Source organism: Brienomyrus brachyistius, chromosome 13 (assembly GCF_023856365.1).
Source record: "Brienomyrus brachyistius isolate T26 chromosome 13, BBRACH_0.4, whole genome shotgun sequence".
NCBI classification, from domain to species: Eukaryota; Metazoa; Chordata; class Actinopteri; order Osteoglossiformes; family Mormyridae; genus Brienomyrus; species Brienomyrus brachyistius.
In genome coordinates, this window is record NC_064545.1 from 11,595,005 (window position 1) to 11,608,481 (window position 13,477).

General features: G+C 43.1%; 1 protein-coding gene across 1 annotated transcript in view; it reads left to right on the plus strand.

Moving 5' to 3' along the window:
* The first annotated feature begins 568 nt into the window (after positions 1-568).
* znf710a (zinc finger protein 710a) overlaps positions 569-13,477 on the plus strand; it is a 23,044-nt gene continuing 10,135 nt past the window's right edge. The window contains exon 1 of the mRNA XM_048972567.1: positions 569-761. Within this exon, the coding sequence (XP_048828524.1) occupies positions 738-761 (24 nt within the window). The 5' untranslated portion in view covers positions 569-737. The remainder of the gene's footprint in view (positions 762-13,477) is intronic.

Sequence of the window (13,477 nt, forward strand, 5' to 3'; positions counted from 1 at the left end):
GGTAATTGTGTCTCATTTTTGTTTTATTCCTCGCGGAAATTTCACATTTAGCGATGTGCTATTCTGCAATCCTACTTCCCACCTACTGTGTCCCCTACTACTTGTATTTTGCTTTGCGGGATAAGCTCCGGGTTGAAGCTAACCCTGCATTGCGTGAGCAGTACACTTGGACATTTGATGGATGGAATAGGTATATTAGAAATCAGCCATTTAGAAGTAGTTCAGGAGAATATGGAACTAACATTTTACAATAAGATGGCATATTTTTTGCTGCACCTTTAACTTTAAATCTTTATAACAGATCAAATGCAAAAATTGATGCCTTAAATTTTACTCCACCTAGTTATTTGCAGGATACATTTTTTATAACATCGGTAGAAAGCCTGCTTTTGGAGAGTCTAAGTCCGATTCAAGCAGCTAAACATCTTAATAATACCAAATAGTTAAAGCAACTGGCCTTTTAAACCATTCAGAGACAAAAAAGGTTTTATTGTTACATGGAGTAAAATACCGTTTTTACGGGGTCGCGCGGGCACATATACCGCTATTGGCCATCGGGAGGCGCTAGAGGACGTGGTGCTTGCCGGTCAGTCAGTCTCTGTCGACGGAAGCCCTTTAAAAAGTTTAAGCTCGCTCCTCCGGAGGGCTGGCGGCTCCTTCGAGTGGCCGGAGAGTTGCCTCTTTTCCGCGAAGCTGATGGGAAGCCACTCCGGTGTCTTGTAGGGGAAGCTGCAGGGATGCGTGAGTTAAAGGGCCATTCGGTGAGTAGCAGGTGGCGGTGATCCCCGGCTAGCGCGGTTAGCCGCTAGCGCTCCGAACCGGCGCTGTGCTAAATGCTAACGCGAAGAGTCATTAAGTTTACTTCTTATTAGTCAACCATAGTAGGCGAGGTGGCGGCTGTGTTAAATATCGACCTGCGTAAGCACTGCGGTATTGTTTTAAAATGAGACGTCTTGGTGGCAGTTAGCGAGACGGCTAACTTGCATCGTCGACGAATGTGAGGAATCGGGTGACCATTGGGTTACTTGTACCTGCTCGTCTAGTTAGGGAATAGGTGGTTTGTTAATTACATATTTAGTAGTCAACAAGATAACTGGTGTAGCATATAGGAACAAAAAGACTATTTTCCCAGATCAGGTAACACGCTTGTCGTCCTGTCTCCAGGAAGAAGAGCAGCTGGATTCTGCAAATTTAACGTAAAACGCGAACTGGTTTAACAAGTAGTAAGTTTACTGTAGTGTTACTGTATATATATCCAGCATTTTCTGCTGCCCCGTTTGGCCTGGCTCAGATATATGCTTCAAATCACGGGTGATCTTACCTGTGTGAGTTTCATTACCCAAATGGATTTTGCCCTCGTTTGTCCTTTGGTGTTGATTCGATGACGATGGTTAAAGGTTTTTTTCTGATGGTGACCATGTTAGGCTCATTAGTTTGTCCATTCAGATCATTTACTCAGGCTCGCTCCATCCATCCATGTGTCCATCCATCTGTCCGTGTCTCCATCCATTGGAAACCATCCTGAAATACACACAGCAGTATTTCGGGCTGACTCACCTGCATCTGGAGGTGACTTGAGAGATAAGTCAGCAATGCCAATCAATCAGATGGTTCAACCGCAGACCACCATTTACCCCCCCCCCTCCCCAAGTGTCAGATGAACCTATGTGTTTGCAAGGGAAGAGCTCTTTGGCACATTTATGTACAGGCTGTGCTGTTTGGCCCCTGGGAGTCCTGCTGTTAAACCCACACATGAACTGGGTCAGTGAGCACAGCTGACATGTTGCCTTTTCACACTCACTTCCTCTAATGCCACAAACAGATGGCATTAAGGGCTGTGCTTTGAAAGGCAGTATATTCGTACGTGGATGAAGCCATCAGATCTGTGGTGTTCTCCATCTCTCTGTAGCTGCCTCTTGAGCTTGGGAGGTGTGTGTGCTCTCTGATGGTACCACAGCACGCCTTTCTGCTTGCCATGAGTTTGCTGTCACGGCTATTTACATGTTGTACCTGTTTTGGCACATTCATATAAATGATCAAACTTGCGACACACAACCTAATCTGGTTGTTCTGTGGCTGCATATAGGAGTTATATAGGAGTCTTTTCCATGAACTGAGTGTTTTGAGCTGGTTCAGTAGGGTTTCTTTTGTTGCCTGTCAGTTTGTGCAACGGAGTCATGTATTAAAAGTAATATAACACACACTGTTTGCACAGAAATACTAGGGTGTGTTTGTGGGAAGAAAAAAAGTCCCTGTGTGGTTTATATTGCCAGTATGATGTAGCCCCCTAATAGAAGATTATAGAAGTGTTTGCTTTACTGTTGTATGAATCATTAGTCTAATAAGGTTTAATTGAGCTTTGCATATGTTTTGGTTTAATGAGACATGATTAAGTATAGTGTACTATGAGCACACCTCTATGATAACTGAAGGCCTACAGAGTGAATGGTGCGAGTTGACAAGTCTAAAAGGTGTGTATAAAGTTGATGGGGGTGAGTACTTCAGTTAGACACACTACAAGGTGTGTTTGCTAGTAAAGCCCTTCAGGAATCCTGTGAAGAAATCATCTTCCTGATAAGGTACACTAACCATGTCGTTTGATGCTAATTGTGATCATGGAACAATTAAGCGACTGTGAGATTTAATAGGTATTTGTAGGAAGAGGCAAAGTCATCACCAAACATTCTGAGTGGAAGAACATAAAAACTAAGATCAAGTTTTGGTTGGCAAGCACAGCAGCTGCGGCTGACATGATCCGATATCTGGAGGCTTCTTGTCCGCGTTTTACAAATGTCATCCATGCCTTTGCAGTCTGACACCAGCGTTCGTGCTGTCAGGCTGTTTGTGTCTGCTTGTTTATGAGGTATTTTACATTGGGGATGTCATGCAACCCCTACGTGTCTTGCAGGATATAACCATAATCATGCCTCTTGGTGACTCAGTGTGCATTATCTCTCTGGTCTTTCATTTGTTTTCCATTAAATAACCTGCAGATTGCTGCTGTATGCAATATTCGATGAATCCTTTATTGTGCTTCAGTGTATAAATTCAGTGCATATGAGGTATGGTTTTGATAATGTAGTGGATGCTGAGACTGAACCATGTGTATTATAGGCATGACTTTCCAGCAGTTGTAATAGGCATATTATCACATCCTGGCCTCATCCATTCAGGATGAGTTAAACCAGTGCTTGTTACTGCACCTGTGGGGTATAGGTACTCAGAAATGCGTGACAGTTACAGCTTGAGCGGTTCTGGTTTTCACAGTGAATGGGGAAAAAGTCACAAGAAGATCACTGTCTGTTTTCGTGTATGTTTAAGGGCATTCAGATCATTCTTGCTCATTTAGGGAATTAAAAGCTAAACATACTTTTGGCCATGAGCAACATTTCTGCTTTCATTGCTGCTGTTCTGAGGAAAGGTCATTGGTGTAGAATATCGTGGAGCTGACATGAAGTAACCTCTGTACAGAAAGGTGTCATTCACTACAGTACATGGAGAAAGACAGCTTTGCCGGTGCTAAGTGAATTAGTGGTCAGCAATTGTGTCATAAATTGACTGGTAAGGAGTAGGTGAGGTTGAGGTACTGTGGTGGAAGATTAACAGCGGGGCTGTTCCTGGCAGGAGCGTCCAATGCTGGGGACTCCCGTGTAGCTCAGCAGTTTACATTTTGGTTACATGCGATACACGTCAGCCCTGTTCATGGTCCCTTGTAATAATTTTACAGTGCTGCTGCTTTTAACATTAAATTTATAATTTTTTTTGTCAGGGAAAGTACTTTGACTTGGTTTGAAGGTTGTCCTTACAGATAAATCTCAGGCATTTGGCTTTGGGAAGCTGTACTGAGAGTCCACCATGGTAGAGAGAAACGTAGCTCACCCCAATGTGAGAGACCACTGTTGTGTCAGTCTGCACCCACCTCCAGTTAATTAGCTGATTTAAGATGTGTCTGAGCAGGATAATCTGCAAACTGGCTCTCCAGGACCAGAATTGGGGAACCCTGTCTTACATGTTAGACTTTATCCATGCTTTAAATGCTATAATATGTTTGCTAAATTTCATTAAGTTACCTAAAATAAATGCACCAGTATTTTTTTCTGTTTTTCTTTTTCTTTTGGTGGTCTAATGGTCTGTAATGCTAAGTCATAGTAGCAGTATTGCTAATGCTTGCTAATTCTAATGCTACCGTTCGTGCTAGCATTAGAGCTAGTTAACATTCATGTTAGCATTAGCACTAATGTTATTGCTTTTGTTCGTACTAGCATTAGTGCTAATATTTATGTTAATGTTTATGCTAATGCTAATCCGACTGTTTGTGCTGGCATTACTGGTAATGTTAATGGTCATGGTAGTGCTAATGCTAACCTCCCTACTATATTTCTTTTCTATTTTATTTTTTCCTTCATCCTGCCATATAAATCAATTGATTTTATTACCCTCATGGTTTTAAAGCTGCAAGCTACAGTCAAACTTTGTATATAGACTCAACAGCTGATTACAAGCACTAAACAAGCACTCGGCTGCTGAAACAAAGCAGAAATATTTGTCATTTCTTTATCCTTTCTCAGTGTCTTTCTACTTTGATGTGCATAGCGATCACACGTTTTTTCTGGAAATGCCCTTTGTCGATTTTTGCCTTTTTTTCCTTCACAAAATTTTAGCACCAGTCTCCTCCTACAGTTTTTCACCTATGATGCTTTTTCACTGCCAACAAGAACCAAGCCATACTAGAGCTATACCGCAAAGAGTCCATTCTCCAGTGTAAATTATGCGAGCCGTACCAGACCTGTACTTGTGCTGACATGAAAGTACGAATAAACCAAAAACGTGACTAAACCAGGCTGGTTTTGTCGTCACAATCTGATTTGCCAAAATGCACAGAGATACCGGTGATCTGTTTCGATATGCATGCATTATCTCAAGGAAAAAAAGTGCATTCTACTAATAATGAGTAACATATAGTATTGCCCAAAAAACATACTAGAGAATGGCTGAACGAAATGGATTTATAATTTATATTTACACAAGCTAACGCTTATTGTGGTAGCATTAGATGGTAACATAACCACCAGTGTGTTTTTATTTTTATTATTTTATTAGAATGTTTAACAGAGCTCTTTTTTTGACAATTCATTCCTATTTTTATACTTTATTGTTCTTGTCTTCGTGTCTATGTGTGATTGTGCAGTCGTGATGTAAGCAATTTCCTCTGGGATTAATAAAGTCTTCTGAGTGGAAATTAGCACATAGTAAATCTTGATGTACCCCATGTGAACAGTAACTAAACATCTCTCTGCTTTTGGCACTCTCCAACCCAGGCACTTTTTTACTGAACCGACCCTTCAGTGGGAAATTGAAGCAAGTTGGAACCACACCAAAACTAATGTCTTTGCGGTACGGGTCGAGTACAGCCTGGTTCCTTTATGCCAGTGGAAAAGCACCACTATATAAACTCTGTTTCACCACGCCAATATTCCATTCCTTAAGGAAAAATGTACTTGTGTTTTTATTTTTGATATTCCACCTGCATCCTTTTTCATTGCTCTTTGTCTCAAATCTCTCCTATAGACTTGTATAGGGGATTTTTTTTTCAAACTGCTCCCATTCAGTTAATCTAACATAAACATGAAAACATCCAGGGGGCAGCTCAGAAGTATTCAGCCATCTTTCATCTGTTTAACCCTAGTCCATCCCTTCTTTTTCATCCATCATTTTTCACAACTCCTAATGCTATAACTACAGGCACTCCCTGGGTTAAGGACATTTGACTTATGTATGACTCATACTTACAGTCGGCTTGTACTTACGAATGGACTGCCATAAATGCCATTATTTTAAATCTGGATTAAATACAATGGTTCATAATAATCTGCACACGCACTACTTTGGGGCGCTTGTGAAAACATGGCAGGACTTCAGCGATTCATCACCTAGAGGTATGGTATAGTACCGTACCATATGTAGTTACCAGTGTTGGGGTAACTAGTTGCATGTAACAGCGTTAGTAATGAAATTACAAAATTAATCTGTTACCCTCATTTTTCTCAGCAACTGTAACACCTTATTTGAAGGGGGCACAAATAATGTAATATGCTATTACATATTTATTAACAACAAACATTCTTAGTTACATACTTGGTTACTGATTTATTGATGGCATCTTTTACCTCAAGCAGTTACTGTATTTATTATATCGTAAATCTGTAAACCTTTTTGAGCTACAGAAGGAACTACTGAAGGAACAAATAATGAACAAGCGAAATACTTATCTCAAGTTTGTTCGTCATTAATAAATCATGATGCATCTTTTGTCTTGTATAGCTACTATGTTTTTTCATGACTAGTACCTGAGTTACTACTCAGTGTTTGTGCCCTCTAAAGTAAAGTATTACCAAAATTTGTAATTAGAGGTTGCATCCGAATATATATTTCTTTCTTTATAAAAAGCTTATATATATAAAATATATATATACACACACACACAATATAATTCATTTTGTTGCTTTGCGTCTTTTCACCATGCAGAAATGATTTCTTGTGGCTATAGTTGAGCGATATCATATCAATATTATATGCTGCATGCGCAGTAAGCACCAGGCCTTCAGATCAAAGGTGAAGCATTTCGCCGGATGCCAGCTTTTCGATACTATACAGACATTAATTTACACCCAAGCAGATTAGTAGTACAGCTAAAATATTAATGGGATGCGTTTTGCGACACCCAAAACTTAGTGATCTTCATTAAATTTGGTTAGCGGAGTACACCACATCAGGCTGTTTTGGTATACTATGCTTGGTATACCTTAGTACGTTTTGCACTGAAGTGTCAGTGAAGAAAGGAACAGCTCAGCAGCCACAATATCTTTTAAAAGAGGGGATCTTGCGGATAAACAAGGGGAAAAAAAACGTCGATGGGGTGGCGATACTTTTTGTGGTTTAAAGTCCGACACGTTTATTAATCATAAGGATATGCTGAACTTTTGGGAGTGAAAATGCCTCAATATTTTAGTCATACTATTAATCTGTTTAACAAATATTGGGTGTAAAGGAACGTCCGTATAGTACCGAAAAGCTGGTATTCGGCCAAATGTTTTGCCTTTCATCTGATGCCCTGGTGACTTGCGCATGCACGGTATAATATTGATATACAGTAATATCGCCCAGCCCTACTGTGGCACATTTGCAGACTACGTTGGTCAGAAAAGTTGTTGGGATAAATTTGACTTTACAACTTTATTGCCCAGTTTTAAAACATTTGTTAGAAAAGTAATCAATTGTATCATTACTTTGACAAAGTAATCAAAAGTTACTTCCATTTTTAACAGGTGTTATAGTCTGTAACCTATTTCAAAAGTAACTTTTCCCACACTGGTAGTTACTTTTACTGTATAATTAAGATTGTGTACTGTGTTATTTTTTTCTGACTTGCCTACAAATTCATCTAAAAAACAGAATTAGAGAATGGATCTTGTTCATAACTGCGGGACTGCCTGTATTTGCTAAATGTTATTAGGTTGTCATACATAACATAAATGCATCATTGTTTTTTCCCTGCTCTTTTACTTTCTTTTGGTGGTCTAATAGTCAGTAATGGTGGTGTAATAGCAGTCCAGTGGTGGTCCAATGGTCAATATAGTGTTCTAATGGATTGTAATGGTGATGACTGCTTGTAGGCAGAGGTCAGTGTTAGTGGACTAATGGTCTGTAATGTTAATGTTAATAGTTGTAGTATTGGTACTGCTAATGCTAGCAATAATGCTAATCCTACCATTCGTACTAGCGTCGGTGATAATGGTAATGTTCATGCTAGCATTAATCCTAATGCTTATGTTAACATTATGCTAATATGAATGTTTGTGCTACAATTACTGCTATGTTCACTGTCGTAGTAGCGCTGATGCTAACCTCCCTACGATCATCTATTTCACTCTTTTATGCTTTCATTCATCCTTCCATATAAATCCATTGATTTGTATTACTCTCATGTAGAGCTGAACGATTTATCTAATTCAAATTGGAATCGCATTTTTAAACAACACAATTAGCAAATCGCAAAGGCTGCAATTTAGGATATGCATTATGCAGCACTGACCCAGGGTTTGAGATCATCTTGCAAATTCATACCATCCTAATGTGTGACAGTCATTCTCGCCAATCAGAAGTGCCATGCTCCTTGTGTGCGACTAATGCTTACCAATCAGAAGTGGCCCACGGCAACTGCGTATACGCCCACAAACACATGAAACCCAAGGAAAACATTACATTCGGGGTGAGAAAAAATATTGATTCTGCTGCTGAGCTGTAAGTGAATTACTTCTGTACTTCATGGTCAGAGATTGTTTACAGAAAGGTCCTATTAGGGGTCTGAGCAGCGTTAGCTGCAGGATCCATATTGTCGTCTTTTCTTACTGGAATTGTTTTATTTTTATTACTACTTTATTTAACTTAACACAGTCACAGTTGATGTGATAATTGTTTTATATTTCATTGTTCTCTGCTAATTTAGAAAAAGTAATAAATACATATTGGTAGCAATTCATATCTTTAAGTTGTCACTCTTGCTTTAGAATAGACCAGTTAATATTTTGATGGTATGTAATGTGGTAATGCTGCGTCATGTTTTAAAACTATTACATGAGTAATGAACTGAGGCTTGGGTTTAAAAAAAATTCATCGTAAATCAAATCGCAATTGCAGTATCTGTCATAAATATTGTGATTATACATTTTCCCCAAATCGTTCAGCCCTACTCTCATGATTTAAAGCTACAACAATCAAACGTTTTATATAGACTCAACAGTTGATTAAAAGAGCTAAGCAAGCACTCAACTGCTGAAGCAAATATTTGTCATTTCTTCACCCTTTTATTTCTCAGTGTCTGTCTTTCTACTTTGATACACACAGCAGCTACATATTTTCTTCAGGGGATGCCCTTTCTAGTTTTTCATAAAAATGACTAATTCACGAAAAATAAGAACAGAGTATGTCAGCTCACTTGAGGTCTACAGATGAGGTGCATCCTAGAACCTGGGGTCTTCTGACTGTTCTCCGAGCTTCTGGCGGTTCTTACTGCCTGCCGTCACAGCTAGGTTGTTGTCAAAATGGATTTTGGGGGGGGGGGTTAGCATTTCCTATTACGGTGGACCCCACATCCCATCTTCGCTGTTTAGCACCAGATCAGCAACCATGAAATGATGCCTTCCAGTAGGGCGAAGCGGGCAATGATGGAGCACCACCAGGACTGGGAGGTTTCCAGTGTGGGTAGCTGAAGTCACTTTTGATAGCGAAGCCCCTTGGTGCCAGATCCCAATTGACATCTGTCCGTAGTGCAGTTAAAAAACAAAAAAATACCCTGCCGACTTGTTTTCTGGAGTGACTCTTGGTTTGTTTTTTTTTTTGTCAGTCATGGTCAACAATATGTTGGCTGTTTTTATAAATAACCTTCTCTTGGGACAGGATACAAAAAGCAACATCCTCTCACACCAGCAGGCCTGCATGGAGGCTTTTCTCTCTTTTTTTTTGGGTTTATAAATAATTTCTCCTGTGATAAGCTGTATTAGGGAATCTTCCTTAGGTTGAACTTTTCCATGGGAAGAACAGGCCTGTGTCCACAGGCCTCCCAGGATACATGGGGGCACTTCCTGCAAGTGTTGCGCTTTAGACTGAAGTCTTGTGAACCTAAATACAGATGTTTTTTAGTAGCTGACGTGCAGACGTGAATGTAAGTTTTCCTATATGCTTGCATTGAATTTTGAATTTGCATTCAGATCTGTGTAAAGGATTCTGTGTAATTACGGAAGGAGTGTTTATGTGGGTGTGTGTTTATTTCTTTTCCTTTGTTCAGAATGTGGGCCCTTGGTGGCTCTATAGCTCTGACTAAAACAGTAGTATCCCAGAGTGCCCTCTGATGCCGTTTGTGTAGCTGCCCTGCACTGTCTCCACCCTCAGCCTTTTCTGGGTTCCTGTTAACGCCTCCTCAGTGCGGGAGTGGAGACGCGACAGCGCCCCTTGTTTGAAAATGGCTCCTTTTCCTGTTTTCTTTAAAAGGAAAACGCGTTGCATGTGTAATAGCTGTCTGTTGGGCCTGCTTGCTGTACTTGCAGTGCTTGAGTCTTTTTGTATTTTCTGCTTAAAGAACGGAACCACGTTGGAAAATTCAAATTATACTATGTTTGATTGGATAAACAGGCCGGATCGCTCGGCCTTCATGATGCAGCATGTTAGATGCTTCTTTCCTTTATAACGCCCATTCCCAAGCTCGTATGCAGGAGGAGTTGGGGTGAAACGAGTTGCCCTTTTGTGTTTTTTTTTCTTTCTTTCTGTATTTCCTTTATGCTTTGCTAAGAGTCCCCAATCCTACATGCGCTCACTTGCCCGTCGTTCAGTACGGCACTTAAAACAGACCTGAACGGGCCCCAGACATGAAGAGCAGGTGTTGCTGATGGGCGTCATCCAGAGTGCCGGTGCTTACAGGACCCGGGAATAGAGCATTTGGGCTGCAGAGGTGGCCCCGCTGTGACACCATATCGATTACCAGCAAACCCGTTCGGATCCAGTCAGGGCTCAGTGTTCGGTCCGGTCCATTCGTCTTGTCAGTTGTGCTCCCTTTCATGGTTTCTCTCCCCCCCCCACCACTCATTTATTTCCACAGAAACACGCCAGTCTTTCAGAACATGCTGGTTTTCCATTTTCCCTTTCAGCGCCTTCCTTTCTCGCTGCTCTTTGCTCTGTCTCTCTCTCTCTCTCGCTCTCTCTCCCTCCTTTTTTCTCTTTGGCCGCTTTTCACTCCTGTCTTTCTCTCATTGTTTTCCCACCCCCCTCCTGGGACTGCATTTCTTCTCTTCCACTATTCAGGTCTTTTTTATTCTCCTCTCTGAATAGTGGTGGCTCTTTAAAGGGGAGGAAAGGCAGGCGCTTGGATGCTTCCTGCCTGCTTCCCACGTGGAGATGCTGGAACGCAACCCCCCGGGCCGTCGTGAGCGGCTCCCTCCTGTCCCCCGTGATGCTGGTATTCTCTCCCACTGGATGGACAAGTGACTGTGTGCTCGTGGGCTGAAGGTCACACCGGGCTAAGCCACTCATGGCCAGGGCTGGTCTGACAGGCTCTTCCCATCACCTCTGTCCTCACCTTTGCAGGGACAGCCACAATACCATGCCTTCCGGTCCTAAATGCGAGGAACTCAAATTTGAGACCGGATGTGCCTTTCTTGTTCTTGTGGCCACTTTTAAGAGTTAGGGCTGTAACAGTACCTTGTTCCATAGACAGAAATCATTGAACTCCCAGTATTGATGCTGAAGCATTGAGTATACTGCGTAAATGGAGCCATATCTGCATATTTGTGACCCCATAATATTTTGCAGGCCTGTTGTCATGCTTCAGAATTGGGTTAAATGGCATCATAAGGAACACCATGACATTGCTGGTAAGCACCAGCATCAGTGGTCTCTGGGTCAGGGATGGGAGTTTTTGGGGTTGCTGGCTGGATGGGGCAGAGAGAAACTTTCTTTGGGTAAGTAAAGCAAAAAACAGTGTGATGGAATGGCAGCTTGAAGGGGAAAGAGAGGTGAAGGACATGAAAGTGGGGGAGATAAAAGCTGCGGAGGGGAGGGCCTGGGATACAGCAGCAGGAAGGAAGGCAGAGATGAAAGCCAAATGAGAAAGATAAGAACGGAGTGAGAGAGGCAGAGAGGGAAACGGAGGGAGGGAGAGATAGATGGAGCAGAGAGGGGAGTAACCATGGAAACAGGAGGAGGGTACAAAGGAAGAGAGACAAAGGATTTTTATTTAAGAGAATGAAACTTGGTGGGGAAAGTGATTTGGTTAGGGTTAGAAGAAAGTGATTGGGACTAAAATTCACAACTGGGACATGGGGTGGAGGCTTACTGTGGATGAACCCACTGTTTGTGGGGATTCAGAATCCTTCCGGGTCCTTCTCTAGACCCCGTATTGTGCAGAGGGCCTGCGAGGTGGGGGTGTGTGTGTGTGTGTGTGTGTGTGTGTGTGTGTGTGTGTGTGTGTGTGTGTGTGTGTGTGTGTGTGTGTGTGTGTGTGTGTGTGTGTGTGTGTGTGTGTGTGTGTGTGTGTGTGTGTGTGTGTGTGTGTGGGTTGCCTGGATGCCAAGCCCAGGTGAGGGGTTGTAGATGGAGGGAGTTTGTGTACAAAATGCGCAGCCTAGTGCTTGAGTGTGATGCTGCACTGGGGGTGGGGCTTGTGAAACTCCACCATTACTAATAAACCCTCTGTCGTCCTGATGGGCGATTAAGATTGAAGCACAACAATGAGGCATTACTCACACTGAGTGTAAAGGCTACACCACAGACGATGAGCCTTTGAGTTCATAAGGAAGTCCTGAAGGTCAGCTGATGGGAGGGGCTGGAATGGGGAGGAAAGGCTGTATAATGAGGTGCAGGAGGAGTTTGGTAACTGATGCCGACCGGGGGGACGCGGCAGTACGACATTCTGACTGGCGAGCGCGTGCTGTCGCGTGATGAGCAATCGTGGGCCACCCCTGCCTTCGCGTGTAAGTGAGCAAGGCCTTTTCCTGCTACACACACATCTGCTTACTTTGTCATACGATTGGCTTGAAATGTATTTCCCCTGACAAACGGAGTATTTTTAGAAGGAGTTCAAACGCTGACGGTGGTAAAGTGGTCAGAGCTCTTGGTGCCGGGAGCCGGCGTCTGCCTCTTGGTTCGACGGGGTCCCAGCGGGGGACGTGCTCGGCGCGCTATGCATGGAGGCAGGGCTGCCTCTGATCGGCACTGCACGCCATGTCAGGCTGCAGGCGCGCACCGTCTTGCTGGTCCCGGCTGAAGCTTGAGCTGCTGGTAATTGTGAAGGATCCACGGCGGCGGCTGAGTTAAACGCCGCCGCCGCCACACTCTCCCACATGCACATCGCGGGCCTCTGTATGATGCATGTTTGTCTTTTTCTCACGGTGCTCCTTTTGGGCTCTCACTCCTGTCCATCCCTGGTTCCTTCCTTCTCTCACTCTTTTCTTGCACCCCCATTCCTCCTCCACCCGCCCTTTTCTCATTTTCCTCACAGCGCTGCCCCCCCCCCCCCGGCTCTATGCTCCTCTCCTCCCTCGTCTGTCTTTCTCTTTATGTTCTCTCCTTTCCTCTTGCTCTCTCTTAGTGGGTTTTCCCCCTGCCACTATGGGCGTCTTGCTCCCAATAATCCGCCTGCCAATTTGGGACCCCCTTCACTGAATGGAGAGGGGTTATCTTTTATTTAGGGCGGCGAGCCCGTCAGTCCATGCCTGTCCGCGGGCGCGAGGCTCACATGGGTGTTTCTATAGGCCATTCAAAGCGTTTGTCTGCCTCGTCTGTTTTCGGTTTCATTTCAGAATCCACTGGTCTTGCCGGTTGAGCAGGGGCCCCACCTGGCAGGGTCGTGTGAAGGGTGAGGCCTTCAGCGGGGCCCATGTGATAAAGCAGGCGTTTGAACCCTGTGCGGCCTGTCTGCCCGCATGGT